This window comes from Perognathus longimembris, chromosome 23, assembly GCF_023159225.1.
Source record: "Perognathus longimembris pacificus isolate PPM17 chromosome 23, ASM2315922v1, whole genome shotgun sequence".
Classification (NCBI taxonomy): Eukaryota; Metazoa; Chordata; class Mammalia; order Rodentia; family Heteromyidae; genus Perognathus; species Perognathus longimembris.
The window spans coordinates 7,037,804-7,065,780 of record NC_063183.1 but is presented as its reverse complement, the minus strand read 5'-3'; the positions used below and the strand labels follow the sequence as shown (position 1 = coordinate 7,065,780).

Genomic DNA, 27,977 nt, shown 5'->3' with positions numbered 1-27,977 from the left:
TTTGAGAATGAGAAAACAGGCGGCAGAGTGTCCAGGAGCAACATGAAGCAGAGCTGGCGACCAGGGCTGCTGATCCTGGGAGCTGTGGTCCTCATAGAAGGTAAGGGACCCGTGTGTGAGAGGGAGGCAGAGTGGAGTGCTGGAGTTCATGGCTGCAACTTGGTGTTGGCTGTGTGGGGTTTGCAAGGACTATCAGGGTGTGTGTGAGAGAGAGAGTGAGACAGAGACATGTCAGGGAAGTTCTGCACCCCCCTGGCCTGGACTGGTCTTGATTCCATCCCAACTCTTGCTCCTCACTCTAATGATCGGTGGATCTGTACTTAGGGAAGAGGGCAGGCCTGGACCCTTTGGTTGGCTTGCTGGTAGCCTCTGGGAAGCTGGGGAGTGTGAGTTGGTCCCACCGGGGTGGGGTTAATGTCACCTTGAGACCTCCCCTCCTTGGACATGACGTAGTCCTCTAATCCTTCTGTCCTCCAAGGTTGAAAGGACAATTACGCTAATGCTCTCCACATACACAAGCGGCCTCCCTGAGTCAGCAGTGGGGGCAGAAGTTAGGGGTTCAGCAGCCTGGAGGAAGGCTGGCCAGGTCCCAGGCTGTAGCCCAGACTGAGGAGTGCTGAGTACAGTTGAGGGAGGAGAACTAATTACTGAGCTTGCACTCTGAATGAGCTCCAATAAAAGCTCTTTCTTGACCTCATATAAATATTTTCATTCTGGGAGGGACTGGTGAGGTAGTCAGTTACAAGCGAGGATCAACCTATCCCCTCTGCCAAGCCTGTGCCCAGTAGCTCAGGTGCCCTGAATCTCACCCAAGTCTTTCTCTTCTCAGGTCTTCAAGCAGCTCAACGTGGTAAGAGCTGGGGGTGTTGGGCCTGCCTTACTTGAGTCCAGGTTGAGCCAGGGTGTGGGGAGACAGGGCTCTGCTGTCAGCATGATGCCTCTCTCTGTAGCCTGTGGGCAGCGTGGTCCGGGGCCCCCGGAGCCTCAGGAGGGCAACACCGTGCATGGCGAATGGCCTTGGCAGGCCAGTGTGAGAAAGCAGGGAGTCCACATCTGTAGCGGCTCCTTGGTGGCAGAAACCTGGGTCCTCACCGCTGCCCACTGCTTTGAAAAGTGAGTTGTGGCTGGGGTCAGTCAGGGTCTCTGGCTATGAGGGTGGATTTGTCCAGTCCCGAAAGACTGCTGCCAGTCCTAGATTTAAAAGGCACCATTTGGGCTGGGAATATGGCCTAGTGGTAGAGTGCTCACCTCATATACATGAAGCCCTGGGTTCGATTCCTCAGCACCACATATGTAGAAAAAGCCGGAATTGGCGCTGTGGCTCAAGTGGCAGAGTGCTAGCCTTAAGCAAAAGGAAGCCAGGGACAGTGCTCAGGCCCTGAGTTCAAGCTCCAGGACTGGCAAACAAAACAAAACAAAAAAGGTACCATTTGCCAGGCACTGGTGGCTCATACCTGTAATCCTAGCTACTCAGGAGGCTGAGATCTGAGGATCACAGTTCAAAGCCAGCCCAGGCAGAAAAGTCCCCATGAGACTCTTATCTTCAGTTAATCACTCAAAAACCAGAAGTGGCTCTGTGGCTCAAGTGGTATTGTGCTGGTCTTGAGCACAAAGAGGATCAGGAACAGCGCCCAGGCCTTGAGTTCAAGCCCCACACGGACCAAAAAAAAAAAAAAAAAAAAGTACCATTTTCTGGACACTGGCAAAGATTTGAGGACTGTGGTTCAAAGCCAGCCCAGGCAGGAAAGTGTGAGACTCTTATCTCCAATTAACCAGCAAAAAGCCAGAAGTAGACCAACTGGTAAAATACCAGTCTTGAGTGAAAAAGCTCAGGGACAGTGCCCAGGCCCCAAGTTCAAGCCACAGAATCAGCAAACACACACACACACATACACACACACACACACACATTTACTGATTGCTATGTATCACATACATATTGTCAAGTTAATTGTAACTATACCCTCTCATGGTAGAAGCTTTCTGAATGAGCAAAGTGAGGTTGAGAGAAGGGGGAAGAGCTGGGCGTAGAGCCACAAACTGACATCTGCCAACCTTCCACCTTCCACCTACCTGTGCTCCCCAGAACTCAGCCATCTGGGCCTTGCCCTTCTATTCCAGGGAGGCCGCGACAGAACTCAACTCTTGGTCCGTGGTTCTGGGTTCTCTGCAGCGTGAGGGGCTGAGCCCAGGGGCTGAGGAGGTAGGGGTGGCTGCGCTGCAGTTACCCCAGGCTTATAACCACTACAGCCAGGGCTCAGACCTGGCTCTGCTCCGGCTCGCCCATCCTGTAGCCCACACACCCCTCTGCTTGCCCCGGCCTGCCCACCGCTTCCCCTTTGGAGCATCTTGCTGGGCTACTGGCTGGGATCAAGACACCAGCAATGGTAAGCGCTGTCCTAGACTGCAATCCAGGCGCTTGTCTAAGGCCATGGTCTCAGCTTCAACCACCCCAGCCCTGCCTCCCTTTGCTTCCCACAGTCTAGATTCTAAACTCAGCCCCCATCTCTTTTGTCAGCTCCCACGAAACTACGGAATCTGCGTCTTCGGCTCATCAGCCGCCCCACCTGCAACTGTCTCTACAACCGGCTGCACCAGCGGCTGCTGGCCAGTCCTGCTCGGCCAGGGATGCTATGTGGGGGTGCCCAACCTGGGGTGCTGGGACCTTGTCAGGTCTGATTGGGAGGAAAGGGAGAGGGGAAGGCTTTGCCTTGGGCTGGGGGGCTCAGCCACTGAGAGGAACGGGGGAGCTATAGTCAGAGGGCATCTGTCTTAGGCTTACCTGCCTGGCTCCAGGGAGATTCCGGGGGCCCTGTCCTGTGCCAGGAGCCCAATGGATGCTGGGTTCAGGCTGGGATCATAAGCTTTGCATCAAGATGTGCCCAGGAGGACACTCCTGTGCTGCTGACTGACATAGCTGCTCACAGCTCCTGGCTGCAGGCCCAAGCCCAGGGGGTGGCCTTCCTGACGCAGGCCCCAGGGACCCGGATGACCAGTGATGAGGACAGCTGTGTGGGTATGAGCACAAGGGCTCTTGGGAGTGGGATGGTAGAGACACACTCACATCTACATGAAGATTTCTAGGCAGTGGGCAGGAGCCACAATGAAGCAAACCCCAGCTCAGACAATGAGCCCACACTCTGCCAAAAATCTAACTAGGGTGCCTTTTAAGGCTCTGTTTGGTCCCTATGATAGGAACAGCCCCACTAGAGCTGGGAAATGTAGATGTTTTAGAGCTTCATAGGTTTGGGGTTTAGGAAAGAAATGGACTTTCTCGCTCTCTGAGATCTGGCTGAAGATTGTGGGGGAAAGCTGCATGTTTCCGGGCAGGAATCCAGAGAGATGGGACAGAGCAGGGTTCCCTCTCAGATCCTGTGATTGACATGCAAACTGCATGCAAAGTAATTCCTCAGAAGGAAGTTGTGTCTTGACTTTCAGAAAAGCAAACATAAGCAAGGACTTCTGGAGCCCATCCAGGCCTAGAAGGTAGATAGGTGGGGCAGGGAACTGGAACAGGGCCAAGGAAGCTGCACAGTCAGACCACAAAGGCTAAAAGTTTGGGGTGCTGGCCTTTTTTTTTTTTTTTTTTGGCCAGTCCTGGGCCTTGGACTCAGGGCCTGAGCACTGTCCCTGGCTTCTTCCCGCTCAAGGCTAGCACTCTGCCACTTGAGCCACAGCGCCGCTTCTGGCCGTTTTCTGTATATGTGGTGCTGGGGAATCGAACCTAGGGCCTTGTGTATCCGAGGCAGGCACTCTTTCCACTAGGCTATATCCCCAGCCCGGGTGCTGGCCTTTGAATCCCAGGTCAGCTATTTTCTTTTGCCTACAGAGCTATAAAATCACTTAACCCCTCTGCAACTTCTGGTTAGCTTTGTTAATGATGATTACAAAAGGTGACTTTGGGGGGAGGGGGTTGGTCTTGGGACTTGGAACTCAGGGCCTCTGAGCTGTCCCTGAGCTCTTTTTCTCAAGGCTAGTGCTCTACCACTTTGAGCCACAGCTCCACTTCCGGTTTTCTGGTGGTTACTTGGAGATAAGAGTCGCACGGACTTTCTTGCCTGGGCTGGCTTAGAACTGTGATTCTCAGACCTCAGCCTCTTGAGTGGCTAGGATTCCAGATGTGAGCCAAGAGCATCCAGCAAAAGGAAGCTTTAATAAAAAAGATTTGATTAGCCTACACGAAGTACTTAAGCACTGTGTGCCAGGCCTTCAGGTAAGCACTTAAGTTAGATGAACTCATCTGTTTCAGCCTGTGGATCCTTAAGGACAGAAGGTCCCCGGGCAGGAGCACCCTCCGTGTGGCCTTGGGAGGCCAGGCTGAAGCACCAGGGGCAGTTGACCTGTGGTGGAGCCCTGGTGTCGGAGGAAGTGGTGCTGACAGCTGCCCACTGCTTCATTGGGTGAGCCCTGTGTCCTTCTCCTTTGTCCCCTCGCCCCAGCCCTGTTACCCAGTGCTGTCAATGCTGCCTCTGCACAGGCGCCAGACCCTAGAGGAATGGAGTGTAGGGCTGGGGACTGGATCAGAGGAATGGAGTCTGAAGCAACTCATCCTGCATGGGGCCTATACTCACCCAGAAGGGGGCTATGATGTAGCCCTATTGCTGCTGGCTCAGCCCGTGACACTGGGTCCCAGCCTGCGGCCCCTTTGCTTGCCCTACGCTGACCATCACCTGCCTGATGGGGAACGTGGCTGGGTCCTAGGGCTGGCTCGCCAAGGAGCAGGTATGTAAGATCAAGTCCACCAGCAGCTCTTCATTGAGCTTCAAGGCTGCTGGAGCAGTTGCATCTTTTTTTTCCTCCCTTGTCCTATAGGCATCAGTTACCCCCAGACAGTGCCTGTGACCCTCCTGGGGCCAAGGGCCTGTAGTCGGCTACATGCAGCCTCTGGGAGCGATGGGATTCCCATCCTGCCAGGGATGGTGTGTACCAGCGTTGTGGGGGAGCGGCCCCACTGTGAGGTAAGCCCCAGGACCCCAAACCTTACTGAACAGACCCCTGACATTCTCTCATCCTGCAGTTCATGAACACTTGCTAGGCTTGGCCCCTAGCCCACACATGAAGCCAATCCTATAACCCCCACACAGCCAAAGCACTCATCTCCAGCCCCTCCTGCCCTCCTGCTGCCCGGAGGGGAGGTGGTCACTGAGTGTCCTCTGAACTGCCAGGGCCTGTCCGGGGCACCACTAGTATACGAGGTGAGGGGCACCTGGTTCCTGGCTGGGCTACACAGCTTTGGAGATGCCTGCCAAGGCCCTGCAAGGCCTGCGGTCTTTGCTGCACTGCCAGCCTACGAGGACTGGGTCAGCAGTTTGGACTGGCATGTCTACTTTGCTGAGCCACCAGAGCCTGTGGTTGAGGCTGGAAGCTGCATGGCTAACGCAAGTATGTGTTCTGGGCTTCCCCGAGGACCCACAAACCACTTCCTGCTGCCCTGGGTGGGTGAGCTGTGCACAGACCCATGGGGATTCCAGGGGTAGGAAGTCTCACCCTCTTCCAGCCTCAGGGTTCTCGTGGCCCAGGGGGCCAGGACAGATCCTATTCCTTTCAAGGGAGGGAACAAAGCTTTGAGGACCAGGCCAACCCCACTTTCCTTCCTCTCTTTAATAGGCCAGCCAGCCAGCTGTTGACAGGTGACTGAAGAAAAATGAGACCATAAGTGTCACCGCCCTGCCCCGCCAACCTGCCTGCCCTCTTCCCTGGGGATCTGGGCTCTGGGGCAGGCCCAGATATCCCTACTCTCTGTCCTGCATGACAGGATGCCATCTGTGAAGGTTCCCACACTCAGCCCTGCAGCTCTTCCCCGTCCCCCCTAGACTGATCCCCCTCACATAAAAATCACACCAGCCAGCTTTTTCAAAAATTTCTTTTTTTTTTTGAGGGGGGGGAGCAATTTTCCTTTTTTTTTAAACTTAAATAAATTGTTACAAAATAGACTTTAGAAAATAAGTTACAAACTGTAGCAAAAGGCAGCTCTCCCGCCCATGGCATCCTCTGAATCTGCCTCTCCCTGCCGCTGGACTTTGGCTGGTGAGGGTGGGCCTGCCTGACACCTCCGCAGAGCTTAGCACTGGGCAAGAGCGTGGTGACAAAAGGCGGGGGAAGGGGGTCCTGCAAGAAAAGCCACATCCCACCCTCTTCTTGGGGAAAGAAGCACATCTGGCCCACTTCCCTGGGACAGGAGAGATGGGGATGGCCAAGAGACTCCTGAGCAAAATGTGAGATCAAGCCCCTCCCTGCCCACATGCCCCTCTCCACTGGTTTGTTCTTTGGAGACTTCCAGTTCAGAGGGAGAAGCTGAGGTCTGCAGGCCACGGGGGTGAAGGGTCCAGGAGTGGGGCCGTAGGGGTGGCTGGAGGGGGCAATGACAAGCCTCCGCTACCTGCTGCTGGTATCACTGGGGCTCCTGGGGAGAAAGAGGAAGTCGCTGACTCTGTGGAGCCCACGCCTCCCCAGCCCTCCCCAAAGGTCATTCCCCAGCTGACCCCAGGGGCCCACAAGGCAGGAATCCTAGGACTTCCAATTATCTCCCCAGTCCTGGCTAACTGGCTCCTCACTCATTCCCTTCAGGTTATAAGACATTTTTATCAGGAACCATGTCCTTAGCTCTCACAGAGCACCCGCCCACTCTCCTCTCCTTCCTCAGCAAGGCTGGTCAAGGGCCTACTCTCTGAGGGACTGTAGTAGCCACCAGGAATGGGCCCTCTCCCAGCTCCCACGCCTCTGCAGCCTCATCCCGGGCTGGGTGGAGGCTAGGCCACACAGAGGTTCCCTGATACAGGATGAGAGATAAGTGCTAATGACTGCTGTTGCCACAGCCGGGCCTGGCTTCAAAGAAACAATTATCTATGACTCAGTCCTCCAGTTAAAGGATGGCAGGGAGGTTTTGCTGGTGGAAATGGTTTGGTTGGCTCCGAAAAAGAGACCTTGTAGCAGAGAGAGAGGAAAAGGCTTGACTAAAGGGAAGAAAAAGTGATGTGAGGCAATGTTCATAGAAAAGGACCAGAAATTTCATTTCCAAGAAAAGAAGAAAAGAGATAACTTGATGGGAAAGAGGGCCAGGGAGCTGAGTACTGCCCAGTGACCCAGTTTCCATGGTCAACAGTGAAGCCATGTGGCAGTCCAATCAGACAAGGTCACTGGAAGGGTAGGCCTCGACTCTCCCCTAACTTTTCAGACATCCTCTCCACTGCTAGCCTGTATGTCGCAGCCCCGGAATCTTGAGACTTCCCATCACTGCCCTCCAGTCCCACTGACTCCCTGCCTAGCCTAGGAAACTGAACCTAGACAAAAATCAATGGCTTCCCCTTTTCCCTCTGGAAATCACTACTTTATTGGCTCGATCAGCAGGGTTTCCACGCGTGGTGGCAGAGTGGTGCCCAGCTACCCTCCCCCACACTGAAGCACAGGGCCCATTCCTCTTTGGATCCACCTGTCTCTGTCCTTGCCCAGTGTTACGGTGCATATTGCTAATTACCTGATCTGGGGGCTCAGAGCTCAGCTGCTCCAAAGGCAGCAAGCACTGCCTAGCTAGTTTTATTCGTCCACCTCTCAAAATCCATGACTCTCTCTTCTCCTTCTTTCCCCACCCATCATGGGGCTGACCACACCCTCCATTTGTGGGGGACCCTTCAATCCTCTGCCCAGCCCGATCATGACCCCATACCAGAGCCAGCCACTGTCCACTCCTCCTGGTGCTGCTGCTGGTGCTGCAGAAAGCTGATCCGGCGGCGGAAGTGGCGGGGGCAATGAGGACAAGTGAAAGGCCCTTCCCGGGGTGCATGGACCCGACCATGGCCCTCCAGCCGGGCAGCTGTCCGGAAGGCTTTGCCACAGATGCTGCAGCGGTGGCGCTTGGGGTCCGTGTGAGTCCTGCCATGATTCTTGAGCGAGAGCAGGTTGGGGAGAAGCTTGGGGCACAGGGTGCAGGGGTACAGCCCAGTGGTGTGGGCCTTCTGGTGGTTCAGCAGGCTACCGGCGTGGCGGTAGGAACGCCCACACTGGGCACAGCGGAAGGGCCGCTCCTTATCTTTGGTGGCCAAGGAGCTTACTCCCAGTCCTTCACTAGCTGGCTCACCATTCTCTCCTGGGGCTTTGGGAGACTCTGCTAGAACCTCTTGAGCATTTTCCAGACCAGGGGGCACCACCTTGTCTTCTACAGTTCCAGCTTGGGGGCTTCTGGCCTCCTCTATCTGACTTGGCACCCGACTGTGGCCCCTGGCATGAGCCTGCAGGTGCGTGGCCAGTTCATGGTGGGACTGAAAGGTCTTACCACAGTCAGGGCAGGCAAGAGTCTGGGCGGCTATATGGTTGTGGCTGTGGCTCTTATTGGCCACAGGACTCAAGAACTCCTTGGAGCAGAGTAGGCAATAGTGGTGGTCTGTTTTGTGGGTGCTGTGGTTCGAGAGGCCTTCTGGCTGGCAGGTCTTGCCACATTGGCTGCAGGAATAGGACCGGCTCTCGGGCTGGAGCTGAGAGCTGCGGTCTCCATTATCCCAGCTATCCATGTAACTCAGACTAGGTCCATTGGACTGGGTGTCAGCAAAGGGGCAAGGATTACTCGGGACAGTCTCCTCTGACTTGCCTTCTGGTGTGGTTAATACATGACCCCGAGTAACAAACCCTCCACCATGGTTCTCCAGCCCCCTCTCTCCGTGCCACTCCTCTGCCTTCTCCACACCCCACGACAGTGGCCCTGGGGCTTCTGAACCTGCTTCTTTCCTACTGGGGCTCAGACTGTGCCCTCCTGGATTCCTGGCTCCCTCCTCCAGTTGGGATACTGACTCAGTACCACCTGACCTGCCCTCTAGTCCCTGGTCACCAATCAGATTCCCCTCACTCTCCTCTGTATCATTGGGGCCTCCCTGGTCACCGGCCAGCTTTCTGGTCTCTTCATGCTCCCGCAGGTGCCGCTCAAGAGATCCCCGACCAGAAAAGCTGCAGCCACAAAGGGCACAGCGCATGGCTGTCCGCCGGGCCCGTGCAGCACGCCGCCGCCGACTCTCAGAGTGTAGCCTCTGATGGTCCTTCAGAGCCATGCGGTTGGAATAGGTCTTGGGGCAGGACGGGCAGCTGTACTGGCCGGTCTCATGGCTGCGCCGGTGGTTGAGAAGGCTGCCGGCGTGGCGATAGGTCCGCCCGCACTGCCCACACCGGAAGGGCCGATCTTCCCGGGTCAGCTTTCGTGTGCTCCCAGCCCCGTGCCGCTCAGCGTGGACCCGCTGGTGGCTGGCCAGCTGCTTCCGCAGGCGAAAGGCCTTCCCACATTCGCTGCAGCGGAAACGCCGAGGGTCTGCGTGGATGCGCCGGTGGTTCTTAAGAGACATGAGGTTTGAAAAGCCTTTAGAGCAGGCCTGGCAGCCAAAGTGGCCGGTCTGGTGGCTCTGCCGGTGGTTGATAAGGCTGCCCGCGTGCTTGTATGAGCGGCCACACACTTCGCAGCTGAAGGGTCGCTCAGAGCTGACAGCCTCTGTCTGACAGCCCTTCTCTGCCGTCTCCAGCCTTGACTCCATCTCCTCCTCCCCTTTCACCAGAGTCTCCTCCCAGACCTCTTCTTTCACTGTGGCCACCTCCTCCAGGGGCTCCACTTTAAGTTCTTCTGGGAGCTGTACCTCTTCTGTTTGCTCCAGCCCCTCTTCTTCCATGTTCTGGGGATCGCTACCACCACCTCCTGCCTCTGGGAGGGGCCCCACCTGGGGTTCAGAGCCTTTGCAGCGAGGGTGGTTCCGCAGGTGATTGCGGTAGGCGGCCAGGTTGGGGTAGCAGCGGGAGCAGACGCGACAGATAAAGTCTCCAGTCTGGTGGATCTTGCGGTGGTTGACCAGGCTTCCCCCGTGGCGATAAGTCTTGCCACACAGATTACAGCGGAAGGGGCGGGGCTGGGCCTGCAGAAAACCTTCATGCACCTGCATGCAAAGGCTGTCTGCAACTGCGTCTCCTGCTCCCTCTTCAGACTTTGTGTCCCCATCTTCTCCAGAGACAGAGGTTGCTGTGCCCTCAGAGATAACGCCGGCAACCACCTCTGTGTCATTGTCAGATGCTTCCATGTGGCTGGGAGCCTCGTCTGAGGGGTTCTCAGAACTCTGACTTTGATGGTGGCGCTCTAGGCTCCCTAGGTCATCATAGGTCTGACCACAGCAGCCACAGATGTGCCCATAACCTGTCCCACCCAGCGCCTCCACCTCCCGCTGCAGCTGGTTCAGCAGCTCTGCTTCGGAGAGTTGTAGCAGAGGGCTGCGGGTGGAGGCTGTTTCTGCGGCTCCTTCTTCCCCCTCTTCCTCTGAGCCCTCAGTCATGCCAGAAGCATTGTGAACCTGGCGTTGGTGAAGCCTGTAGCCAGCCCGCCCAGGAAAGATCATGCCACACAGGGAGCAAAGGAAAGGCTGGGCCGAGGCTGCCTCGCCAGGGCCGTGGCTCTGGAAGTGACTGCGCAGGGCAGGCAAAGAGTCAAACTCCTTCGGGCAGAGGGAACACTGATAGATGCCTGGTGGGTGGCAGGGCCTGTGGTTGAGCAGCCCAGTGGCATGGGGGAAAGAATGCCCACAGTCAGAACATGTATGAGCAGCCTCGACCTGCCAGTCGAGGTCAGTCTCTATGGGTTGGGAAGATGAGTTGGTCTGGTTAGTGGTTGGTTTATGGTTTTCATCCAGCCCAGTGAGGCCACTACAAAAGTCAGTGCCACGGCCTTCCTCAGGGCCTGGAATGTCCAAGTGGTCAAGGAAACAGGCTTTCTTCCTCTCCAGCCCTTCCTCGGGGCCTCTGCTCTCTTCATCATCCTGGAAACAGGTCTCAGCCCTCTCAAGCTCACATTGGTTGTTCTCCAATTCTGCCTGCAAACAGTCCTTGTCACTCTCGGTGTTGTCTTCAGTCCCACAAGGACTGTCCCCCGCAGGGTCTTGGGAAGGGTCCAGGCCTTCGCTGTCCTCCAGTTCCTGGGCCCAGGTTCCTGCTGGTAGTTCTGCTGGTGAGAGTTTGGCTTCTCCTCCACCAGCACTGTTTGCTTGCTTTTGACACCGCCGGCTCTGCCGCTGACTATGGCGTCGCAAGTGGCTCTTCATGGCAGCCATGGTGTGGAAGTGCTTGGCACACGCCCCACAGCTGAAGTCCCCTACCTGGTGGGTCTGTCTGTGGTTAATAAGGCTGCCCGAGTGGCGGTAGCTCTTTCCACAGTCTCGGCAGGCGAATGTCCGAGGTGATGATGAGGTGGTCTCTGTCCGGCTAGTCTCCCCTTCCTCTGCCCTGTGGTTTACAGAGTGATATTCAAGGCTCTCAGGATTTTCAGAAAGCATGCCCAAGACATTGGGGGTCTCCTCTTCATCTCTGCACCCATGTCTCTGGTCTCTGTGGGGAGCTGCCTCTGTTCCCACTGGCTCAGGGAGGAGCTTCCTGGTGGTGCAGCCAGGAGGCTCCTCAGCCTCAGTCTCCGGGTCTGTGCGGCGGCGAGCAGCCTTGCAATGTACCCGCACATGGTTGCGCAGGGCCATGAGGTTGGGGTACTTGCGGGGACAGAGGGAACACTGGTACTCTCCTGTCCGGTGGCTGTGGCGGTGGTTCACCAGGCTTCCCCGGTGGCGGTAAGCCCGGCCACACTCAGCACACTTGTAGGGGCGATGGTCCAGGATGCTCGTGGGGACTTCCTCCTCTCTGCAGGTGGTATCTAACCCCAGATCTCGAACACCAGCTGCCGGCGCAGACCTCTGCCCATCTTCCCCAGCTCCTTGCCGGGGTCTGTGATGAGCCCGAATATGATTTTTGAGAGCAGCTGCATTGTACAACTGCTTGGAACAGACTGAGCAGGGGTACACACCCGTTTGATGACTCTTCCGATGGTTGATGAGGCTCCCAGCATGGCGGTAAGTTCGGCCACAGTCCCCACAACGGAAAGGCCGATATTCCTCCAAACTTCCATCTTCAAGCTCTCCAGAGCCATTCAGCATTTCCAATTGGTCCTGGTTGCTGTCATTCACATGTCCATTGGTGATGGGTGTCCCCTTCTCTCCCCAAGGCTCTTCTTGCCTTTCAGCATCATGTGACTGCTGGTGTTCCAGGAGCTCCCGGGGGAGCCGGAAGGCACGGGGACAGTGGGGACAGTGGTAAGGCCGATACTGGGCATGGAGTCGGGAGTGGTTCTTCAGAGCCATGAGGTTAGAGAACTCCTTGAAGCAGATGGCACAAGGATAGATGCCCAGGGTGTGGCTCTGGCGGTGGTTGGTGAGGCTCCCGGCATGCTTATAGGTCTTGCCACACTGACTGCACTTGTATCTCCGCTCCTCCTCGGCAGGAGGGGACTGGGTAGACTCCTGGCTCCCAGTAAAGTTCACTACTGATTCTGCTAAGTACTGTTCCAAATTGCTAAGGAGGCTGCTGGCTGGGGTGGGGAGAGGTGGGGCTCTGACAGTTGAATTGGTGGTGGGGTTCCAGGCCTCCATATCACTCTCAGGATCTGGCTGGCATTCCCAGCCTTCTCTTTGTCTGGTGGGTGGGTCTTCCCAAGTACCTGGGGTAGCCCCAGAGTCAGGTCCAGATTCACAGTCAGGGGTCTCTTTAGGATGTTTTGTCTGGTTTTCCCAGTCTTCCCGAGGCCCAAGTCTCTGGCCCCAAGAGTCAGCAGACACTGTCTCACTCTGGAGGTGTGGAGAAGCTTCCTTGGGGCGAGGGGGCCTGCGTCTGCGGCGGCCCTCAGGAGCATGAGTCCGCATGTGGCTCTTGAGGGCCATGGGATTGGTAAAGTCCTTGCCACAGGTGATACAGGGGAAAAGCCCGGTCTCATGGGTACGACGGTGGTTGACCAGACTCCCTGGGTGACGGTAGCCCCGTCCACACTGTTGACAGCGGTAGGGTCGAGGAATACTGTCAGCCTCTTCACTGTCCTGGCTGGGGGATGGATGGAGCAGTTCTCGGTGTCGTAACAGTTCTGGGAGGCTAGGAAAATGACGCTGACAATCAGAGCAGCTGAATGAGCGGGGTGGGTCCTCCATGGGGCAATGTGACAGAAACCTGAAGGCTCAGGAGGAACAGACAAGTGGCAGCAGCATTTTCCTCTGGTGGAGGGGACAAGGCCTAGGAAGAGGAAGAAGGGGCAGTGGTCAAAAGGAGGGCCTCAAAGAACCTTGCCTCTTGACTATATGAACAACAAGTTCACCAGAAGTCACTGGGAGGTTTCCTATCAATGTCCTGGGGCCTGGTTTCTTTTTATTACTTGTTTTGTTTTTGTTGCCAGTCCTGGGCCTTGGACTCAGGGCCTGAGCACTGTCCCTGGCTTCTTTTTGCTCAAGGCTAGCACTCTACCTCTTGAGCCACAGTGCCACTTCTGGCTTTTTTCTACATATGTGGTGCTGAAGAATCGAACCTAGGGCTTCATGTATACAAGGTGAGCACTTTACCATTAGGCCATATTCCCAGCCCCATGGGGCCTGATTTCTATAAGATCTGCAAGTAGCATCATTAAGACAACGTACATTAACGTACTTCATTAAGACATATGTACAAACTCCTCAAATATGGAAGCTCCTCTAGGCTTAAGTCATCCCTAAAAAACAGATAAGAAAAATAGTTTACAGAGATCTAATTGACTCATTTTTTTGGGGGGGGGGTGCAGTACTGGGGTTTGAACTCAGGGCCTCACCACTTGCTAAGCTACTATTTGAGCTACAACTCCAGCCCTAATTTTTGTTAATATTGGCAATGGAGTCTAGTGAACTCTTCTGCCTAAGATGGCCTCAAATCAAAATCTTTCAGATCACAGCCACTTACATTGCTAGGTGAGAGAGCTACTGGTGTCTGGCTAGATCTAATCTACTTTCTGATCACAGGCCTATTTTGTTTTCAGACCAGAAAGTCCCTAATCATCTACTCGCAGTAATTTTTTTTTAAAGTGGTATCTTAAATGAAGGCCCAGTAAGATCAGTACAATTCTTCATTCTTTCCCTTCAGCTACACTCAGTAGTCTGGAAGCGCTGATTCTCCAGCTAAAGAAAGAAGAGGTTAAGACATCTTCTGAGAAAGGGCCAGCTTACTATCCCCTACTACTACTCTAAGTTCTTTGGAGCTTCACAACGTCTCCTTTCCAAGACTCTTTGGGTAACTTCCCTTACCTACGATCTCCCATCTTTAAAGTTCCATTCCATTTCAGGTCAACATTTCATTCCAATCTTCTACCCTTCTCTGATCCATGCTGCCTTACATTCCTCATCCGTTCTCCTGTTGCTTTTTTTCCTTCTACGTCCTCTCTTAATACTGATTGACAGCAACGCATGCTGGGCATTACCATGTGCCAGGCAAGGATGGTCACTGTGTCTACCCCTGAATTCTCACCACCTTGCAATGTCTCTGTCAACCCAGTCTGCACATGAGCTCACCCAATGGCAGAGGCAGTCTTCCTTCCAAAGCCCTAGCTTTCCCAGTAAGCCGCCCTCGCCACCCCCCCCCCCACGCCACCCTCCGTGCCTTCTACACCATCTTGGCCTTTTCCCACCCTGACTCTTCAGTCCCATGGGACCCCAACACGAATCCTACCTCCTCACTGAGTCTGTCCCCGATATCCTCACCTCCCCACACTCCTGACGCCCAAGGCTCTCTCTCCCTAAATCAACCACCAACGAAGTCCTCTGGCATCACTCATCGTCTCTGACAATTTCTTCTCAGGACCCCCTACCTCGCACCGGCCAAGCCCCTTTTCGTTCCCGCCGCGGGCGCGTCCGTTGGGGCGGGGGGGGGGGGGGGAGACCGCGAACGGGAGTGCGCCTGCGCACTGGGACCCTTACCCTAACAGCAGCCGCGCGCCCTAACGGGTAGCTGTGGGGTCTCACGGGCTCCCACACAAGCACACTCAGCCAGGGCTCCTGGGAGGTGGAAGCGGAGAGAAAGAGGAGGGGGGGAAAGACAAGGGAGGAGGAGAAAGGTGGAGGGAAGAAGGTACAGCTGGTATGAGCCAGGAATCAACCCGCAGCTTCGCGGACACTTCCTATTGTTACTAGGAAACAGGAAGTGTCCGAGATGCAAAAGCTTCCCCCCGAAAAACTTCCGTCTCCGAACACTTCCTGTCCCGCCTCCAAACAGCTGCCCGCAGACACACTTCCGGCGTCGGGCTCGGGCTCCGCCCAGGCGTGTCGGCGCGCGGCGTGTCGTGGTTTTTTTTTTTTTGTTTTGTTTTTTTTTTACGTACTATCTTAGCCACACTTCCGCTCGCCGCTGCCCAGGTCCTTCCTGTGCTTAGTGAATAAACGCCGAAGAGGGGAGAGAAACAATCATAACAGTAATGTCCTGCCGTCCTGGCCGCGGCATTTCGGTGACATTTTCTATGGGGAGCCCTGAAAGACACTTCTCAAGACATACGGGTGAGGCTTCGTTAAAGGAAGTGTTGTGAGATATAAGCGGATTTAGGGACCACCACACTTGAGTACCTAAGTCTGGCCTGTCCTCCCACCTCCTGGCTCTCGGAGACACTTCCGGTGAGCGGGCGGGTGTGCGGTCAGTCAGGGCAGCCCGGCCTCCCCGCCCTTTAACACCCGGAGACCCCTGGCAAGGTGTTTCTCTGCCATCGTGGACCGGAGGCATACACTTGGGCTCCCTCCTCGGCCGCGGGAGCTCCCGCCACTTCCGCTCTCGGGCCTGCCCGCCCCGCCTTCCCTGCGTCCCGCTGGGTCCTAGCGCCGTCCTCTATCCTTCCCGCAGCGTCCCGGGCTCGGTGGGTGCGCGGAGCCGACGCCAGCGCCTCGGAGCCAGCCCGAGTAGGATCAGGTAGGAGACGCCCGCGACAAGCCGCAAAGGCCTCGGGCAGCCTCGGCGCGGACGCGATCCACACTGGCTTCAGTTTCCCTGTGGGAGCCGGAGGAGGACTGGGCTGGCCCGGGCGCGAGCTGCGCGGGCGGGGCGGGCGGGGAGCTGCCCGGGAAGGCTACGGGCCCAGCATGGTCCTAGAACCCGCCGGCTGTCCCCCGCGGGCCGGCTGCTGCGGACGCCTGAGATCGGCCGACGATGCTGCCGGCCTTACCCGGTACGGGCCCAGGGGTCCTAGAGCCCGCCTTCTTGCGGGCTTTTGTTTCTCCTGGCGCGGCCTGCCGAGCAAGGTCCCCGGCTACCCTGGGGCCCCCTCCCCGGCGGAGGCCCTGACTGCCCCTCCCGCGGTCCTAAAGAACGCCATCTTGCAGGCCTTTGTCCTGCCTTGGGTCCTTGGCCCATTCATTTGTTCCTTCCGCGATCTCCATTGACTCTTGACACGTTTTGAAGGCTACGTTTTCTTTCCTACGGTTTATTCCAAAAAATGAGTCAGCTCATGGCCGTGTCCTACAGGGACTGCCTGTCTGGCGACATAGAGAGCCGGGAGCGCTGGGATTCGCTAGCCCATGGCCTCTCCATGGAGCATCTGGTAGGCCCCAAGGCCCTGCAAACTCCCATATATTTCGGGGGCCTCGAAATTTTTGCCGATGAGGAAACTGAGGCCTAGAGCTCTGTGGATCCTTGGAGAAAGGAGTAATGGAAGGATGCAAAATGTGTTCCCTTGGGCGAAAGGAATCAAGCGAAGTAGATTTATAAGTGGACTAGTTTCAGAATGTGGACGGAGCTTAGGTTGCTGACCAGAGGGGGGACACTGCCACAAAAGCTGAGATTGAAAGAGAAATCGGGATCAGGTTGTGATCTGACCAGGTATCAGACCTGGGATATAATTAGCCTCCCCCTTTAAAGTTCCACCAACTCTCACCAGATCCCTCCTGGCCACCAAAGCTTATGTGATGTCTATTTGTTTAGGATTGGGGACACTTAGATGCCTCCTTTTAATCCCATTCTGTCCCCTCTCCCTAACCTAGGCTTTTGGGGAATTCAGTCTCCTTGCCTGATGAGACCCTTCTAGGCTGCTAGTGGAATAAAACCAATGCTTCATCTTTACAACAAAGAATGGAATATATTGGGGCCATATTTGGACTTGAACTTGAGAGATCAAAAAATTCAGTTAATTCAACTGTGTGCTGGTGGCTCACTCCTACCACTCTGGGGACTGAAATCTGAGGACTGTGGTTCAAAGCTGAGCAGGGCAGGGAAGGGAAGTTTGGGAGAGTGTTAGCTTCAATTAATCAGCAAAAAGCTGGAAGTACAGCTGTGGTTCAGGTGGTGGAGTGCCAGCCTTAAGCAAAAAAGCTATGGAACAGCGCCCAAGCCCCAAGTTCAAGTCCCAGTATAGGCACACATACCTTCTCCCCTCAAAAACACACACACAAAAAAAAAACAGTTTAAATAAAACCTGTCATCAAAGCAATAAGGGATTGAGAGTCTGATCAAGCAGCTCTGAACACTGACTATGATTACTTTGTTTCTCTATGTTGTTACTTCTTATAAAACTGTTACTCTTACAGGTAATCCCCAGCTCATACCTCTAATCCTAGCTACTGTGGAGGCCGAGGTCTGAGGATCACAGGTCAAAGCCAGCCCAGAAAAAGAAAGGCCCAGAAGGTTCTTACCTCCAGTTAACCACCAAAAAGCCAGCTGAGGCAGGAAAGTCCCCATGAGACCCTTATTTCCAATTAATCATAGAAAAAGCTAGACGTAGTGCATGGGCTCAAGTGGTAGAGCGCTAGCCTTGAGCAAAAAGAGCTCTGGGACAGCACCCCCCAGTCCAAGCCCCAGAAGTGGCAAAAAACAAAACAAAACAAAACAAAACTACTCTTGCTGGACTGGGGCCCTACCTTTTTTACTTCATTTGATTTTTTTTAAGGTTTTATGTCCAAATACAGTCACAGTGAGGGTTAGGGTTTTAATATATGAATTTGAAAGAACATAAATAATGTCTTTAACAAACTCCTGAGAAGTTAAATTTGAGCAGTACTCATAAAATGCTTAGAATGACAGCTGGCCATAGTAAGGAGTGTGTGAGTGATCCAGATGACACTATAAAAATAAAAAGGAAGCTGGGTGCTGGTGGTTTGTGCCTGTAATCCTACTCAGGAGGCTGAGATCTGGAACTCGCAGTTTAAAGCCAGTCCAGGCAGGAAAATACATGAAACTCTAATCTCCAGTTAACCACCAAAAAAGCTAGAGCTTTAGTTATGCCCAGTACCAGCACAAAATAAATAAAGGGAGAAGGAAGGAAGGAAGGACTGGAGAGTGAATAACAGGGTTACAGATAGCTTTAAGAAAAGCAGTCACTGTCGTGGAGATGAATGTTTACCCAGCATGCATGAGGCTCTGGGTTTTATCCTTATTACTACAGAAAGGGAACAAGTGAGTCAGACCTGAGCATGATGATGCATGCTTGTTATCCCAGCATTTGAGGTAGAAGGAGGATCAAGAGTTGAAGACAAAACCTGTTGAGTTCCAAGCCAACCACAAAAGGAAGGAAGGAGAGAGAAAAAGAAAGAAAACTGGTCTCTTGACCACTTTGAGAAATTGTCAAGGAACTAAGACCCAAAGGCAACCAAGAGTCAGCTATGGAGACAGCTCTGCAAAGATCTTGGGAGAATGGTGGCTCTGATAGGGGACCACTAGAGGAAACACCTTGAAGTGGGAAGGAATTAAGCTGTCTGAGATGAGGAAAGTTGGCCTGGTCAGTGGAGCTGAGTGATGATGGAGAGGGATTGGAAGGTGAGGTAGGCTGGAGTTAGATGGATTGGAGCCTTGTTGATCTTGGAAAAAATACTGGTCTTTTTCTTGGGAACAGTGTTATGATTTAATTTTAAAATCCTCACGTGAACAAAAACAGGCAGAGAAAGAGCTCAGCTCCAGGTTTGAAGACTTGAATGTGAATCTGGGCTCCTTGACTAGCTCTGTTTTTTCATTTTGCTTTTTAACTTTGTGGCATCTTGATCTCCAACTTATTTTCTCTTAAAGTTGTAATAAAACTGTATCTCTCTCCAAAATGTGTGCAGACCTAAGGGTATATGTTTGTTTTGCTTGTGAGGCTAGGGAATCAAAAGCAGGGCTAGGCATATTCTACCATTGAGTTACATTCCGTGTACCTTGTTCTTGGTTAAAGGACTGCAGCAAGTGTGTTTAAAGTACAGATTCCTAGGCAGATGCTGGTGGCTCACACCTGTAATTCTACCTTCTTTGACTGAGATCTGATGATTGTGTTTCAAAGCCAGCCTGGGCAGGAGAGTCCATGGGATTCTTGTCTCCAGCTAACCAGCAAAAAATGGAAAATGGAGCTGTGGTTCAAGTAGTAGAGCATCAGCCTTGAGTGAAAATACTTCACGCTCTGGTATTGGCACCAAAAATAAATAAATAAAATGAGATACAGATTCTTGTGTCCTGCGTAGATGATCATTTTGATGTAGGGATTTTACTAAACTCTACGGGGTTGGAAAAATCACCAGTCAACTGAAGTGAGGCTGTCGTGAATTGTATACAGGCCTAACCTTTACTCTGTAGGGAGCTGAGTGCCAAACTTAAAATTTTCCTTGGGGAATGTCTTTGACTTCTCCCCCACCCCCAGTAGCTATTTCATAGATAGGAATATCAAAGCCCAGAGCCAGCAGGGGCCAAGAGAGGGGGCAGACCTAAGAAAACCAGTAAGCCCACTCCTCTGAGACGTGAAGGGTACTGGCTGTGATTGCAAGGCATTACCATAGGAAAAGAGAAGACAGGGCTGGGAATGTAGCTTAGTGGTAGAGAGCTTGCCTAGCATGCATGAGGAAGCCCTGGGTTTGATTCCTCTGTACCACATACACAGAAGTGGCCCTGTGGCGTAAGTGGTAGAGTGCTAGCCTTGAGCTAAAAAAGCTTAGGGACAGTGCCTAGGCCCTGAGTTCAAGCCCCAAGACTGGCAAAAAAAGAGAAGGAGAAAAAGAAGATGACAGCATATATGCAGTCTAGTCTAAACTTAGAGTACGGGTCAGGGTGGGCTGACCCCGGGCCATTGCTAGTGAATCAGTGGGGCTGATTCACAATTTGAAACAATTTAACCAGCTGGATTCAAGTCTCAGCTGAATGAGTTACTATCTACATGACCATGGGCAAGTTAATTTCATTCTCGGAACCCCAGTTTATTCATCTGTAAAATGGGCACTGTAGTCCCTACTTTAGGGAGTGATAAATAAGGTAAAGTAGCACAATCCACAAGGGGTCTGCCTCTGAAAACAAAATAATTGAGGGCTGTAGTTATCTTCATCTCATTCAGTCCTCCAATCCTGTGAGGTTAAGTGTTGTTTTCACCTCTCCATTTTTCAGATGAGGAAACAGGTTCTAAGACACACAGTAAATTTCACAAGGTCACATCAGCTGGGGAGTGATGGAGTCAAGATCTGAAGCTGAGCATTCTGGCTTCAAAGCTTTGCACTTAACCACAGTACTGTCCTGTTTTTCTGGACCTCAGTTCCTTTATCAACGAAAAGGACATTGCTCATGGTGTTGACATGAAGGGTAAGTGACTTAAACATGTACAGAGCTTAAGATACTGTCTGGAGTTTGGCATATGCTTAATAGGTGTGACCTATCATTTTTCTTCTCCCTTTTGCCCAAGGCTAAAGTTTTTGCTGGTTAGTTGGAGATAAAAGTCTTATGACTTTTCCTCTCTAAGCTGGCTTCAAACTACAATCCTAAGAGCTCAGCCTCCTGATTAGCTAGAATTACAGGTGTAATCTTGAGCTCTGAGCCACCAATGCCCGGCTCAGAGCTCAAGCCTTTCTTTAATTTTTCTTTTTCTTTTCTTTTCTTTTCTTTTTTTTTTTTTTTTGCCAGTCCTGGGGCTTGAACTCAGGACCTGGGCACTGTCCCTGAGCTTCCTTTTGCTCAAGGCTAGCACTCTACTCCTTGAGCCACAATACCACATCTGGCTTTTTCTGTTTATGTGGTACTGAGGAATTGAACCCAGGGCTTCATGCATGCTAGGCAAGTACCCTACCACTAAGCCACATTTCCAGCCCTCAAGCCCTTTAATTCATTGCCATACCCCAGGATTTAGCGGTCAAGTGAGTATCATAAGAACAGAGGTGTAGGTGATTGGAGTCAAAACCCAAAGAAGAAAATAGGGCTTAAATGAAGGACAGGATTTGGGATCTGATAGTGTAGTGGGAGCCACAGAAAGTTCTTGAGCAGAGGAAAGGGACCATTCCATTGTTGTAAAGTAACTGGATTGGTGAGAAACGAGAAGCCATATGTTGAGAGATCAAATTGGGAGTCTTTATTGGAGAACCAGCCTGTGCAGATGGACTCCTGCCTCAAAGGCCCCAACCCCAGTATAGAGCTAGCACATAGCCTTGAAAGACAAAAGCCATTTTTTGGGTGGAGACCAAACCTTATCAGCCTTAACAAAAGTGTTATACATAGGCAGAGCAAGTTGGATAAGGATACTTAAGTCTAACAAAAGTGTTTTATCAAAAACAAATCAAGCTAGAGGAGGATAACTTATTCCTAATAATACACAGGCAGAGCAGACTATCCAGGGGAACAATAAGGGGCAAACAGGCTCCCAATTATCTAGAGGAAGCATGAGATTCTTGGAGCCCAGCATATTTGCAATCCAAAGAATGTCCTCTCTAACCTCTAGAGTCCTCAGAAAGACCCCATCTTCTCTTAACTTCTATCAAGATGCCAAGATGATGTTACTTACTTAGATCCAGTATCCTTATTTGGCCACCATTCTTTCTGGAGAACACTCTGGGCTGTGTGGGTTGAGGAAAAGTACTAGAACAGGGCCTACAGGCAGGAGGGGGAAGCCCTTTCCTGGAGTAAGGGATTCTGAGCCTCAGCTTCCTCCCCCTCCTTAGCCTGTGTCTTAAGTTAGAAGCCAGCCCCTGAGGTGCACAGATGAGGAAACTGACGTATAAACAAGCAGGGCTGGAAGTAGAATAGAGGCTGTCCAGCCTCTGGGCACATCTGGCTCTCCTCACCCCTGTCCACCCCCAGCTGCTGCAGCTGAGCTCTCTTAAGTGGATCTGCTGTAATCCTCTTCCCTTCATCCCCCTGGGGAGGATGAGCTGGTGTTAAGACTAATGCAGCCATTAATCCTATTTCCTCCCAAATGTGATCCCTAGAGCAGCTGGGTGACTGGTGTCTGGGTGTCTGGGCTCTGGACCAGAAAGTAGAAACCTCTGCTCGAGTGGGTGTCTCAAGAGGCCTTGGTAGATCAGACGCATCGATTCTGACTGGGAAAGAGGCTACTGACTGCCATGAGAGCAAGTCAAGCTCTCCATTACCAGTTCTGGGATTAGGAGTCCACCAGGGATGCCAGAGCAGAGGGTGGGCCGGGATTCCTGCCTCGGGTGGAGTCTCCTACAGCTGCGCTAGGCCAGAATTCTTTGTGAACAGTTGCTTCTCAGAGTTCACCACCCAGACGAGACAGCATGAACATCTCAGGGTTCCACATGGTGCCAACTACATTTAGCCCACTGGCTTCTCCTTCTCCCAGACCCAGGTCTGTCTTCCCTGAGTGATTGGAGACCTTCAGGCCAAGACCCACATCTGCTTATACTGAGTCCGGGCATAGTCCTTGGACACTGAGCTGAAGAAGAAAGATGGTGAGACTGAAGGCACCTAGGCGTCTGAGACGGCCACAGGGTTTCTCGGAACTCTGAAAGTTCCCAGAGATTGAGGAGCAAAGTACAGGTAGACCATTTGGCACTTCAGCACCCCCTACTCCTTACCCCTTACCCCCAATCCTTCACTTGGTTCACTCAGCCTCAATGAGCAGATCACAGAGGAAACTTGAACCTGCGTTTGGAGTCAGGGATGATTTGCAGGAAGAATGTGGGAGTCCTGTGGTTTGCGCCATCGCGGGTGGGAAAAGCAGTTGAGATCATAGGATGCTTTGGTGCTTTGATGCTTTGGATGCTTGAAGGACTGTGGCTGGCCTGACTTTGCTTCTCTTGCAGAGAAGCTCGACCCACCATGGAGGTGGAGGCAGCAGAGGCCCGGGCCCCAGCTCCTGGCTACAAGCGGTCTGGGCGCCGCTATAAGTGCTTGTCTTGTACCAAGACCTTTCCGAATGCGCCCAGGGCAGCGCGCCATGCTGCCACCCATACACCTGCAGACTGCAGTGAGGAGGTGGCCGAGGCGAAGCCAAAGGTGGATACAGAGCCTAAAGCAGAGGAAGCCAGTGGGGACAAGGTGTCAGGGCCAGCAGCCAAGCCGCGGCCTTACGCCTGTCCACTGTGCCCCAAAGCCTACAAGACGGCACCCGAATTGCGCAGCCATGGGCGCAGCCACACAGGCGAGAAGCCCTTCCCGTGCCCTGAGTGCGGGCGTCGCTTCATGCAGCCAGTGTGCCTGCGCGTGCACCTGGCCTCGCATGCTGGCGAGCTGCCCTTCCGCTGTGCACACTGCCCCAAGGCCTATGGGGCGCTGTCCAAGCTCAAGATCCACCAGCGCGGTCACACCGGCGAGCGGCCCTACGCCTGCGCAGACTGCGGCAAGAGCTTCGCCGACCCCTCGGTGTTCCGCAAGCACCGACGCACTCACGCAGGCCTGCGGCCCTACGGCTGCGAGCGCTGTGGTAAGGCCTACGCCGAACTCAAGGACTTGCGCAACCACGAACGGTGAGGCCCTGTCTGTGGGTGGGAGGCTGCTGCGGAGACAGGAACCAAAGGGGACTGGGGTCGGGGCTCGCCTAGCAGATGAGCCTGGCTTCCTGAGAGTCCCTGGTAGAACTGGGGTTGGTCTGATGGGCGGAGCAGCTCATTAAAGATGGAGCCTGGTAGAAGTTGGTGTCTGACGGGTGTAGGTTCTAGGAAAGTTGGGAAGGGAGCATGATTTGAAGTTGGGTAGCCCAGGGGTGTCTTTGGTGAAGTCTAGGTGTGAGTTGAGTCTTTGATGTGTAGAGAGGGATCTTTTTAGTTTTTGTTTTTACTGTGTATAGATAGGGGTGACAGAGGGAGTACTGGGATTTGAACTCAGGGCCTGGGCTGTTCCTTAGCTTTTCCCCTCAAGGCTGGTGCTCTACACTTGAACCACAGCTTTATTTCCAACGTTTTTCTAATTAGAGATGAGTCTCATGGACATTCCTGTCCAGTGTGGCTTCGAACCGCGATCCTCAGACCTTTGCCTCCTGAGTAGTGGTTAGGATTACAGGCGTGAGGCACCTGTGCCCAGCAGTTTTGTTTTGTTTTCCAGTCCTGGGGCTGGAACTCAGGGCCTGTGTGCTGTCCCTAAGCCTCTCTGTGCTCAAGGCCACAGCGCCACCTCGGGCTTTTTCTGTGTATGTGGTGCTGAGGAATCGAACCCAGTGCTTTATACATGCTAGGCAAGCACTCTACCTCTAAGCCCCATTCCCAGCCCCCCAGCCCAGTTTTTATTTTTTAGATGGGTTCCTGCAGAGGCGTGCATTAGGGTTTCTCACTCCAGGGTGCGTCTCTGCGGCTCTTAGGGGACCTGTATGGTGGTCTGTAAATGACAGCCCGGACAGGCAGCAGGGCCCTGGCCCCCGGGTTGGTCTGTGGCCCTCACGCCCGGCTCCCCCGCAGGTCCCACACCGGCGAGCGCCCCTTCCTGTGCTCCGAGTGCGGAAAGAGCTTTTCTCGCTCCTCGTCGCTCACATGCCACCAGCGCATCCACGCGGCGCAGAAGCCCTACCGCTGCCCGGCCTGCGGCAAGGGCTTCACGCAGCTCAGCTCCTACCAGAGCCACGAGCGCACGCACTCGGGCGAGAAGCCCTTCCTGTGCCCGCGCTGCGGCCGCATGTTCTCGGACCCGTCCAGCTTCCGGCGCCACCAGCGCGCCCACGAGGGCGTGAAGCCGTACCGCTGCGAGAAGTGCGGCAAGGACTTCCGGCAGCCGGCCGACCTGGCCATGCACCGGCGCGTGCACACCGGCGACCGGCCCTTCAAGTGCCTGCAGTGCGACAAGACCTTCGTGGCGTCCTGGGACCTCAAGCGGCACGCGCTGGTGCACTCGGGCCAGCGGCCGTTCCGCTGCGAGGAGTGCGGGCGCGCCTTCGCCGAGCGCGCCAGCCTCACCAAGCACAGCCGCGTGCACTCGGGCGAGCGCCCGTTCCACTGCAACGCCTGCGGCAAGTCCTTCGTGGTGTCCTCCAGCCTGCGGAAGCACGAGCGGACCCACCGGAGCAGCAGTGAGGCGGCGGCGGCCGCCGCGGCCCCCCAGCCGGAGCTGGTGGTGGGGTTGGCCCTGCCGGTGGGCGTGGAGGGTCCGGCCGGCCCGGGGGCGGCGGCGCTGGGGGACCCCCCGGCCGGGCTGCTGGGGCTGCCCCCGGAGTCGGCCGGGGTGATGGCCACGCAGTGGCAAGTGGTGGGCATGACGGTGGAGCACGTGGAGTGCCTGAATGCGGGCGCCCCGGAGGCGCCGGGCCCCTTGGGCGGGGCAGGAGAGGTAGGAGGCGAGAAGGCGGATGAGAAGCCCCCGCAGTTCGCGTGCCGCGAGTGTAAGGAGACCTTCTCCACGCTGACGCTGCTGCGGCGCCACGAGCGCTCGCACCCGGAGCTCCGGCCCTTCCCCTGCACCCAGTGCGGCAAGAGCTTCTCAGACAGGGCCGGGCTGCGCAAGCACAGCCGGACCCACAGCTCCGTGCGCCCCTACGCCTGCCCGCACTGCCCCAAAGCCTTCCTGAGCGCCAGTGACCTGCGCAAGCACGAGCGCACGCACCCCGCGCCCATCGAGACCCCCGCGCCCCTGGAGCCTCTTGTGGCTTTGCTGGGAATGCCCGAAGAGGGGCCAGCCTGAGCCCAGCGTCCCTCCGCCCCGCGCCCAGCGCGTGTCTCCCGAACTGCCTCGACCCCCCTCCCCCCTTCAGCTCGCGCTAGACTCCGGTACCCATTCTTGAGCAACTCGCTCGCCTGGCTCCACCTGAGCGCCGGGATGCCGGAGCCTGGCCGAATTGTGAGGACTGAGTAGCACTCATTAAAACACTCACTCCCCCACGCGATCCTCTAATGTGTTCTAGTTGGAGTCATTGGTTGGGAGTTTGAGCAGCAGTTAAGGAGACCCCTTGGACTGACCAAAAACTGGAAAGGTCTTTAATGCATGGTTTCCCAAGGAATATTATAGGATGTCTCGGGACAAAGGATTCCGTGACCAAGTAGGCACAGAAAGTCCTCAGACCTTGGGAATTCCTGGGAGTTCCATGTTGTATGCATTGAAAGCATTAAATCCTGTAGCAAACAAATCTGTTTAGCTGTGTTTTGTCCACACTTTGGACCATGGAAACGTTTTACTGAGTAATGCTATTTCTTTCTCTTTTTTTGCCAGTCCTGGGGCTTGGACTCAGGGCCTGAGCACTGTCCCTGGCTTTTTGGCTTCCCCTCCCCCTCCCCCCAAGGCTAGCACTCTACCACTTGAGCCACAGTGTCATTTCTGGCTTTATTTTATATATATATATATGTGTATATGTATATATATATATGTGTGTGTGTGTGTGTATATATATATATATATATATATATATATGTGGTGCTGAGGAATCTAACCCAGGGCAAGCACTCTACCACTAGGCCATATTCCCACCCCCAGTAATGCTTCCATCCTTCAATGGATAATTAATGGAGGCTCAACATTTACCTCCTGTAAATGGCCATGACAAACTAGGAAATATATTTGAAGGAAGAAAACATTCCCATGCACAACAATGATACCCATGAATTACAAATGAAGTAAAGCTCACTAGAAATGTGCAAAAACTATATGAAGAAAATGACGAAGCAATGTGGACATGAATGGAAAAAGTTGTTACTAAAATGGACTGGGATTTAGCTCAGTGGCAGGACTTGCTTAGCATGTGAGTTCTATCCCCAGCAGTGGGAAAATAAAAGAAGCTTAATCCTTAAATTCATAGCCTTTCTAGAAGATTTTTTTCTTCCTTTTTATTTGTATGCATGTTTTATACCCATAGCAAAAGAATCCTAGAATTTTCCCTTTCTTGTGATTTTGTCTTTTTTTTCTTCATGGCTTTTAATGCCAGCTAAGCTTATCAGTACATTGAAACTAAACTGACAGGTTTGGAAGCTATTTTGTCATTTCTCTAAGCCTTTGAGCTGCACATCAAATCTGAGGCTGGTCATTCCATACCTGTTCAACCTGCCTGTGAGATTCACAGTGATTTTTCCAGCTCTGATTGCATCAGTGATTTTAAATTCACCAGCATAACTATGTTTCATCAATAGCTAGCTAGAAACTAGATGATGACTCTGGGGGCGTTGATACTCAGGCCTGTAATCCTAGCTACTCAGAAGGCTGAGATCCAAGGGTTACAGTTCAAAGCTATCCTAGGCAGGAAAGTTTGTGAGACTCTTATCTCTAACCACCAAAAAGCTGAAAGTAGAGTTATGGTTCAAGTGGTAGAGCGCCAACCCTGGCAACAAAGCTAAGGGACAACACCCAGATCCTGAGGTAAAGCCTCAGTACCAGCACACATGTGCACACGAGAAATTGAATTATGACTTTGGAGCATGGTATAACAAAGGCCTGACACTTATTTGTCTCTTGGAATGCTCTAGAGAGCATCCCCCAGGATATCTGTATGCACAATTACAGTGGCACTGAAAGATGGCAGAGAGAACCCAAAGGATATCTTTTGGATATCTATTTTGACAGAAAATTCAGTTAATATTTAATACATTTTTTGGCAGAGCAATTGAACCCAAGATTTTATATGTGCTAAGTAATACACACTACACCCACCACTGAGCTACACAGCACATTAAAGAAAACAACAGAAATGGTGTGTAAATCATTTCATGGAATGAGACAGATGGTTTTCTGAAACAACCCTGAAGATTTCTGTGACTTAATTGTGACTTTTGAAATCAATCTGGAGAAGACTGCTACCTAGCTTTCTTTGAAATATATCTATTGTGAAGCCTAGATTCAATTCCTAGCATAAAAGGGAAAAATATTGTCAAATGAAAAACAGTAGGAGGATAAGGAGAACAAAGTAAAGGATGAAGGAGAGCAAAGTAAAATGTGAAGCCATTTGATTATGTGATTTCTATACTAGTATGTGGTTTGTTTGTTATGTTCCCCTTTGGCCCAAATTACACACAAGTGCCCAAATTCTTGCAGAATATTTCCAGATTACTTAATAATTGTAATTTCTATCCACAGGGCCT

At 53.3% G+C, this 27,977-nt stretch overlaps 3 protein-coding genes across 10 annotated transcripts; 2 read left to right on the top strand and 1 right to left on the bottom strand.

Moving 5' to 3' along the window:
* Positions 1 to 37: 37 nt before the first annotated feature.
* On the top strand, positions 38 to 5,904 carry Prss53 (serine protease 53). Its single transcript, XM_048333197.1, has 11 exons — positions 38 to 100; positions 830 to 850; positions 951 to 1,113; positions 2,122 to 2,387; positions 2,519 to 2,673; positions 2,797 to 3,016; positions 4,250 to 4,400; positions 4,478 to 4,722; positions 4,813 to 4,958; positions 5,166 to 5,382; positions 5,608 to 5,904. Exons 1-11 carry the CDS (start codon positions 43 to 45, stop codon positions 5,625 to 5,627), a joined length of 1,662 nt encoding a protein of 553 aa, XP_048189154.1. The 5' UTR covers positions 38 to 42; the 3' UTR covers positions 5,628 to 5,904.
* A 74-nt stretch (positions 5,905 to 5,978) lies between these two features.
* Positions 5,979 to 15,818, bottom strand: Znf646 (zinc finger protein 646). Of its 5 annotated transcripts, none has more exons than XM_048333186.1 (3): positions 14,760 to 15,818; positions 7,664 to 13,056; positions 5,979 to 6,403 (listed from the first exon to the last, which is right to left on the bottom strand). In XM_048333186.1, the coding sequence occupies exons 2-3, from the start codon at positions 12,972 to 12,974 to the stop codon at positions 6,282 to 6,284; spliced, it is 5,433 nt and encodes a 1,810-aa protein (XP_048189143.1). In that variant the 5' UTR covers positions 12,975 to 13,056; positions 14,760 to 15,818; the 3' UTR covers positions 5,979 to 6,281. The 5 variants fall into 5 exon arrangements, with proteins under 5 accessions (XP_048189143.1, XP_048189144.1, XP_048189145.1 ...); XM_048333187.1 differs by having other exon boundaries at positions 15,161 to 15,818; XM_048333188.1 differs by having other exon boundaries at positions 15,399 to 15,818.
* On the top strand, positions 15,611 to 26,160 carry Znf668 (zinc finger protein 668). 4 transcript variants are annotated; one of them, XM_048333192.1, is made up of 5 exons: positions 15,611 to 15,735; positions 20,155 to 20,346; positions 22,334 to 22,530; positions 22,797 to 23,459; positions 24,384 to 26,160. In XM_048333192.1, the coding sequence occupies exons 4-5, from the start codon at positions 22,813 to 22,815 to the stop codon at positions 25,594 to 25,596; spliced, it is 1,860 nt and encodes a 619-aa protein (XP_048189149.1). In that variant the 5' UTR covers positions 15,611 to 15,735; positions 20,155 to 20,346; positions 22,334 to 22,530; positions 22,797 to 22,812; the 3' UTR covers positions 25,597 to 26,160. The 4 variants fall into 4 exon arrangements, with proteins under 4 accessions (XP_048189149.1, XP_048189151.1, XP_048189150.1 ...); XM_048333191.1 differs by lacking the exon at positions 15,611 to 15,735 and adding an exon at positions 16,313 to 16,363; XM_048333193.1 differs by lacking the exon at positions 20,155 to 20,346 and having other exon boundaries at positions 15,658 to 15,735.
* The last annotated feature ends 1,817 nt before the right edge of the window (positions 26,161 to 27,977 follow it).

Coding starts and splice junctions, on each gene's coding strand:
- Znf646 (XM_048333186.1), bottom strand. CDS start 12,974: ATGGAGGACCCACCCCGCTCATTCAGCTGCTCTGATTGTCAGCGTCAT. Junction 6,404..7,663: donor GTGGACAGTGGCTGGCTCTG/GTATGGGGTCAT, acceptor CTTTCTCCCCAG/GAGCCCCAGTGATACCAGCA.
- Prss53 (XM_048333197.1), top strand. CDS start 43: ATGAAGCAGAGCTGGCGACCAGGGCTGCTGATCCTGGGAGCTGTGGTC. Junction 101..829: donor AGCTGTGGTCCTCATAGAAG/GTAAGGGACCCG, acceptor TTCTCTTCTCAG/GTCTTCAAGCAGCTCAACGT. Junction 4,959..5,165: donor GGGAGCGGCCCCACTGTGAG/GTAAGCCCCAGG, acceptor CTGAACTGCCAG/GGCCTGTCCGGGGCACCACT.
- Znf668 (XM_048333192.1), top strand. CDS start 22,813: ATGGAGGTGGAGGCAGCAGAGGCCCGGGCCCCAGCTCCTGGCTACAAG. Junction 23,460..24,383: donor GACTTGCGCAACCACGAACG/GTGAGGCCCTGT, acceptor GCTCCCCCGCAG/GTCCCACACCGGCGAGCGCC.